The sequence below is a fragment of the Etheostoma spectabile genome, chromosome 14 (genome assembly GCF_008692095.1).
Source record: "Etheostoma spectabile isolate EspeVRDwgs_2016 chromosome 14, UIUC_Espe_1.0, whole genome shotgun sequence".
Taxonomy (NCBI): domain Eukaryota; kingdom Metazoa; phylum Chordata; class Actinopteri; order Perciformes; family Percidae; genus Etheostoma; species Etheostoma spectabile.
This window is the reverse complement of record NC_045746.1, coordinates 13,546,828-13,554,142: the sequence shown is the minus strand read 5'-3', so window position 1 is coordinate 13,554,142 and position 7,315 is coordinate 13,546,828. Positions and strand designations below refer to the sequence as shown.

The 7,315-nt window shown below is 39.5% G+C and overlaps 1 protein-coding gene across 15 annotated transcripts in view; it reads left to right on the top strand.

Moving 5' to 3' along the window:
- ptk2aa (protein tyrosine kinase 2aa) overlaps positions 1-7,315 on the top strand; it is a 62,795-nt gene that overhangs the window by 38,829 nt on the left and 16,651 nt on the right. For 7 of the 15 annotated variants that reach the window (XM_032535457.1, XM_032535458.1, XM_032535452.1 and 4 more), the window contains 4 exons: positions 275-361; positions 1,921-1,938; positions 5,598-5,654; positions 6,645-6,665. In XM_032535457.1, the coding sequence (XP_032391348.1) occupies positions 275-361; positions 1,921-1,938; positions 5,598-5,654; positions 6,645-6,665 (183 nt within the window). Of the gene's footprint in view, positions 1-274; positions 362-1,920; positions 1,939-4,811; positions 5,508-5,597; positions 5,655-6,644; positions 6,666-7,315 lie in introns of those variants that run through there. The other 8 variants (XM_032535460.1, XM_032535453.1, XM_032535456.1 and 5 more) reach the window with 6 other exon arrangements.

The following is a 7,315-nucleotide window of genomic DNA, read 5'->3' as shown; positions in this document are numbered from 1 at the left end:
TTAGGAGCAAGATGAACACTGTCTGATAGCTTCCTTGGCTCCAACTACTGTCTTTCTTCCTTTCTCCATTTCCTCCAACATCTGTTTTTTCTTGTCATTGTTTTCTTCTCTGACGGTACTGCCTCTTCCTCGCTCTCTCCCATCCCATTCTCTCTGTTCCTGTATTTTTTTTTGTTTACTTCCTCCTCACATCTCTCCCCTGTACTCAAACCCATTCACCCATTTATTTTTTACCTCACACCCTGTTTTTTTTCCCCTGCCTGATTGGTTGCAGACATAGTGACATCGACGCCCCCTAAGCCAACCAAGGCGCGGCGTTTCCTTCTCCCCTTTGTCTTCTGTTCAGATTCGCCACCCAATGGTATCCTCTGCTTTCATTGGACAGTTAGTGAAGGAGTGTGTCCACAAAATTGTGATGTGTCGGAATTTTATGCCTGATTTGATGATCATACATATTGGGTAATATTAAATGGCAGTAAAGATGGTGTACAGAAAAATCTCCAGTGAGAGAAGCCTATTGAGGAAATTGATTTCTAGCACTAATTTGGTCCAGAAAAGGTTACAAAATATACTTTATACCAAAATACTAACACAGTTTTAGTAAAAGTGGTTTTATGGATTTAATCACTATTATCTGCTGCATCACAATCTCATTTTTAAGGATGCATTCTTATACTGCCTGGTTGCTTTGACTAATTCAGTTTTACACACACACACACACACACACACACACACACACACACACACACTCTTCAACCCCAGTAACTGCTTGTGTGGTGCTGCTTATAACCAAGGCAATGCTCTTTAAGTCAGACTGGGAAACAAATGAAATTGTGCAGTACTTTCTAACTAAGAGGAAACTCTTTAAACCCTGAGGCAGATGTGTTTTTCTTCCTATCACTAAATTGTTTTTATGTTTTTAACTTGCACATTTAAGAACGAGTATTTAGTTTTTAGCCTACTTGCTGACGAAGGCAAAAGTCTTCAAATCTAACTTTCATTCAACAGAGCTATGTGACTGGAAATAGCCGGTGCTGACCCACAGACTAAAATGTTTCTCTTACTTCTAGGGTTTCTTCTAGTTCAGCACGTGCCCTGCTGTTTAGGTCAATATTTGGTTGTTTTTAATAATTATTTTCAGTGTCTTATATCAGTCAAGTCAATCAAGCGGCAGAGCTTAATTCAAGGCTGGCTGGCCAAGTGGTTAGAAATATAGTTCTTCCATTTGAAAGATTTGGGTTTAACCACCGAGTATCTGCCCTGTTAAAGTGTCCTTAAGCAGCTGGGAAAGAAGTTCTGTAGGAAGGAAAGACTGAAATGACTTGGGTAAATAAAAATGTAAGCACGTAAATGCTATTGAGTGTTATTCTACTGAAATTCTCTCCATCTACTGTATATAATGTGTTCTGTACCAAGTTAAATGGATGAGTGAGTGTCCTTGTGTCTCTATGGCTTTGGCAGCTTAACATCTAAAGAAACCGGTTGCCATTGCAAGGATTTAAAGAAATAGCTGCATCCTCTGTCCACCAACCATACATTAACTCTCCAACTTACAGATATTTACTGCGTGACGCCAACATGATTCTTCTGAAACCATACTGCTGTTCAAACGCTGCCTTGCGTATTGCTGCCATTTCTTAGATTAGTTGTGTCTGCACAGCATCAATGATCGTACTTAACTCTGCTTTTTCACCAGAGATATTTTGGAACTTTGCTAACTGCTTGCTGAGTGTTTGGCTTTGCAGATCCTGCAACATCAACCATGTTGTTTCAAGGCTTTTCATGCTCTCTAACCGCTCTCTCTTCTCTCTCCCTCTTTTCTCTCTGGCTCCTGTTTTTTCTCTGTCCTTGCTGCTTTCTCTCTTTGTTCTTCTCCTCCTCTGCTGTCCTGTTTCCTGCATGCTCTCCTGGACCCCGCAGAAGATCTTAGTGGGGATGGTAAAGTTATGCTGTTGTTTATCATTCTCTCTGTTGTCCCTTCTCTATAGTCTTCACTCCAACACACTGCAACCTCCTGGGAAAGGGTAGCGTGTGCGTGTGCGTGTGTGTGTGTGGATTGATGTTTATACATGCATTCCCAGATCTTTAACAATGGTGCTAAATGTGTGCTGTATTATCAACATATAGAGTGATTTTAAATAATTTAGAATAAAATGTTTCTTTAGCTAAATGTAATGTTTCTCATCTTTCTCAGTGATTGGAAACATCAATACGTCACTAGTAGATTTAGTTTAGTTTGATCCGTTAGTCCAGCTAGAGTGGTTTACTATTTTAGTATTGTGTTTTTAAGATGTTTGTGTCTGAGTCCGTTTGTGATTTTAAACATGTCTGCTTTCAACCACAGGATACAAAAAAAATTGGAAATTAAGTGGTATTTCTCTTTAAAGGAACTTCTCCAAACCGTTCTCTCTCTCCACACACACACACACACACACACACACACACACACACGCAAAGTCATACACACGTGTACTCTCATGTACACAGAGTGGAGTAGGGAGAGGTTTGCTGGATTCAAGAGCGGGTGCATTCCTTGCTATAATGGGCTAACTAGATCTCTCTCTCTCTCTCTCTCTCTCTCTCTCTCTCTCTCTCTCTCTCTCTCTCTCTCTCTCTCTCTCTCTCTCTCTCTCTCTCTTGCTCTCGCTCCACTGAAAATAGAAAGAGACAGTTAGACCAGTCAAACTTAGAAAAGGTTGATTCGTTAGAACAAATCCCAAACTACGTGAGGGAATATGCAGCAATAGTTCACTGTAAAAACTAGAAATTATGTTTTAAAAAATCTTAATATATAGAACTTAAATAATTAAAGTAATCTGCAGATTTAAATGCAAACAATTGGAAAATGTTGAAGAAACGGTTTAAAATCAGCTGGATACAGTTTTTCATTAAACATATAGAGACATTGACAAGGCTGGCTAGATTAAAAAAATTGTTGCTGTTTTATTGAATAAACAATACCTGATGAAAGCCACCATTTGTTAAAATGCTATGTTGTTTATGACCCTCTAATCTTTTTTTATCTAATAAAGCACATTTTAGTGGCAGCAACAGAATCAGCAGAGCTGTTGCTTTTTATCCAGCTCATATGAAGACATTAAAAGTTTTCCTTTCCTCTCGAGTAAAACATAAATCATGCACAGCAATGGTTTGGCAAAAGTCGTGCCTGTTTTATTAAACTTTTTCTAAACTCTTCTTATATTAGATTTTGTACTAATAAAGTAATGGTATTGAAAGTTACAAGCTTAAATCCTACAGTAATGCATTCATCTTATCCTTAAAGGAAGAGTTTAACACTTGCTAAGAGTTACATGAAAATGTTAATACCATTTTCAGCTTTGAGTGTAATTGAGTGTAAAAAATAGTTGGTCAATCGCTTGTGGACTGGCGTTTTTAAAGCCTCGAGTTTGGCGATATGGTGTCGCCATCTTGTGTTTTTGCAAATGGATGTGACTCTTTCTGAGGAGCAGGTAGAGTTAGGGAGGATGATGCGGCCAAGCCAGTGTTGTTTATGGTTGCAATGGTGCTGCGCTAAGCTAAACGCTAAAGGGGGAAAGTTGCTGCTTTTCAACCCTTCGGAAGCAATTCAACCAGTGGGAATTTACTGGTGGGTTAATGCAGACCTCCAGTTACTGCTTCCATTAATCTGCATGTATGGCAGAACAGAAAATTGGAAAACTGTCCCTTAAGTTATCAGGTAGTGGTAGCTATCTACCTTGTTTTGCATGACGCTTAACGTGACATTTTTAAGCGACCAAATGTTCTAAATAACTTTTAATGAAGTAAAAACGTACAACGAGAGCGTCAAAGTTAAATATTAAAATCTGGGCCACACCCAAAGAAAAGTTCATGGCTATTTTAATGTAGACAGTGCCATGGTTAGCATTGCTTGGCCTCTGTCCTGATAGCATGTCTATTGAAGTAACAAATCAAGTGAGAAGTTGTCATTTTCCCAAAGACTTTTATAGAAACTGGCTTCTTTTTGCAACCAGTGGAGTCACCCCCTGCTGGAAATTAGATAGAATTCAGGTTTAATGCACTTCCGCAAAGGCTTCAGTTTTTTACCTGGTTGGGTCGTCCATTGTTATTATACAGTCTATGCTTTGGACAGAGTCCGACTACAACAGAGGGTTAGTAGTTTCATATTTACTGTAAAGACAGGAGGGTGGTATCGATCTTCTTATTAGGTACTTCGGCAAGAAATCAAATGTATGGCCTATGTATTTCCCAAAATTTCTGTTTCTAACACTTTGACTTTTTTAAAGTCACCTTTACTACCATCCACTGTGTTATTTAGCCTGCCTTACATTAAAGGTCCAATGGGATAAAAAATTCTCTTATGAGGTTTTTTAACATTAATATGAGTTCCCCTAGCCTGACTATGGTCCCCCAGTAGCTAGAAATGGCAATTAGGTGTAAACCGAGCCCAGGGTATCTTGCTCTGTTTTTGAGAGAATGAAAGCTCAGATGGGCCAATCTGGAATCTGCCCCTTATGAGGTCATAAGGGAAAAGGTTACCTCACCTTTCTCTTCTTTGCCCGCCCATGAGAGAGAGACATCATGTCTTTTCGAACGAGCAAACCTTGCCACCGAAATGGCACATCCTAAGGAAAGCTCATTGTGGGACTGGTTCTCGTGGCTGTAATTCTGCACCAAGGCTGAATTTTGAGAAAGAGACTTCAGTTACAGTATTAGGGGACCACTAAGGTCTCTATAAAAGAATCCAAAAACACCATGTAATGGGACCTTAAACATCTAAACCTCTAGCCAGAAGTGATTTCTTTGGCTTATTCTACATGGTAGGCTCTACATGGCTGACCATCTTGGGAAAATCAGCCTTAGGCTTTAGAAAAGGATTTCCGATAAATTTAGGGACACGTTCCCACAGAGCCTGATAAATCCTGAGCAGAACTGTGAGGGTAGCGTTCAGGACAGCAGATGTTTGACTCTTGTTTCCAACAGCTGAGTCTGCACACTGATTTTATTTTAAACACCACCATCTGGTTAGGATATACTCTGTCCATCTTTTCCTTTTCCTGCTGGCTCTTTTCTGTCACTCGCTCTCTGCCTATCTGTCTGATTCTGCAACAGATTTTATCCTAAACATTACCATCTGCTAGACACAATATTTCTTTCTCTTACTATCACACTCTATTCTTGTATCTTTCCTCCTGGTTTTCCATATATTTCATTTTCTACTTTTCTCCTTTGAACTCTCTCTCCTTTCTGTCTTGGTCTCATTTTTTTTCTTTTCCTCTACTCCTCCACCAACACCACAGTTATCCCATGCAGCCCAGCTGCTCTTACACAGACAGATATGCACAACACATGCTCAGCTGACACTCTCCGCCAAGTGTGGGTGTGCAGAGAGAGAGAGAGAGAGGAGCTACGTGGGTGTTGCTTTGCCCAGGAGTTGCTGAAACTCTGAGTTAGCTAGTCATTTCTTAGTTTAATGCACACGTGTTTGTGTGTGTATTGGTGGCCCTTCATACCTTAGCATAGTCACGGTAAACTGAACATGTGCACGATTGCCTGTCTGTTTCTTTTACTTTATTCTCTTGCTGTTTTTTTTACACCGTTTGTATCTCATGTTACAGAGACTGATGACTATGCTGAGATAGTTGATGAAGAGGACACATACACCATGCCCTCCAGTAAGTAACTTACTTAATCTTCTCTTTAGTCTAACATCTACTGACTAAAGTAATTTGTACTTGAGAAAATTAGCTTGTGTTGCACTGCAAGAAAACTAGATAATGACTGTTTCACTGTTGTTCTTCTTTCAAATCCCTGCATTCTCAAACAAACATTAATTTTGTTCTGCTATCTAATATGCCAAGTGGGGTGTGAGTCTTTTCCAAGAAACACACTCACACATGAAACATCAGAGAAGTTACATTAAACCACTTTTGGTTAGGTAGCGGCTAATCAAATTCAAGAGAGGCTCAGAGAGGCTGCAACTCATACTGTATAATTCCGGTTGGTTGGACACACATTGCATCTGCCAAATTCATTCATATGTTACTCAAAACCCTGAATGTTCTGCTAAGTTTGGCGGAAGCCCTCTGAGCGGTGGTTTTAAGCCTCTGTTCCAATACATTTAATGTGGATGTTTGGGCCAGTACAAAGTACTCATGTATTTGATTGCGTTTACGACTTTGAAAATAGACTGTGTTCTTCTTTTCTTACCACAGTCCTTTTCTACGTTTCTCTGTCTGTCTGGCTTTGCTTTTTTTTTTTTGGTCTTCTTGCAACTTCCTCTAAACAGACTTTCTGACATGTTTTCTGACTCTGTGCCTGAGTCTGTATGTGTGTCCATGTCATACTGTCTGCTGTATGTATACAATAAAGATGTATTCCAGTAATGACTTTTAACCATTCTGTGGTAGTCTTCATTCATTAACTAAACATCAGGTAAGGAATGAATGAAATGGTGTGTGTGTGTGTGTGTGTGTGTGTGTGTGTGTGTGTGTGTGTGTGTGTGTGTGTGTGTGTGTGTGTGTGTGTGTGTGTGTGTCTGTGTGTGTGTGTCTGTGTGTGTGTGTGTCTGTGTGTCTTTTCTGAGCTATTTTCAATCTTAAAGCAGCGGTCTGGCTCTTGCCCTCTTCATCTCTTTCTTCCTCTTTCTCCCACCGCCAACACAGTCAGCTATGGAGTAGTTGAAGGTAAAACCCCTCTCTCTCGCTCTCTCTCACATTCTGTCCTACTGAAATGCCTTTAGATTCTATATTTTTGTTCATATTTTTCTAGTAATCTAAGTTGTGCAGCTTCCAGCAAGTTAGTTTGTTAATTTGAAAATAACAATTCCTGTTACTCAATCTAAATGAGTAACAGTATCAGTGATGCAACTCCAGTTAGGTACACAAGTTTTCTTTCAACATTAGTGTCTGGCAAAAAAAAAAAAAGATACCTTTCAAGATTGTTGTCTTGTGATTGTTGGTGATTTGTAGAGTGCCGTTTATTTGGGTCTTGTGTTGAAATGAAAGGAAGGGCCAATCCCCAAACAATGCAAGATGTTACTTCATACATAGTTTAAAACATTCCCCCGGTTCTTTTGGGCCTGGGGGACTTGACAGTATTACATTTTGTTAATTGGCTTGGTTCTCATTTCACCATCGTGTTGGTTATGACACTTTTATTTCTTTATCAAGATTTATTATCATGGTCATATGTTGTTGTCATCTTTGGATTCTTTTGTGTTGGAAATAGGGTTGGGCGGTAATACGTCATACCGCGGGTTCTTAAAAATACAAACGGTCTCAGTTTCAATACCCTCATTAAAAAAAATGCAATGCACTTATATAGGAGACAAGGA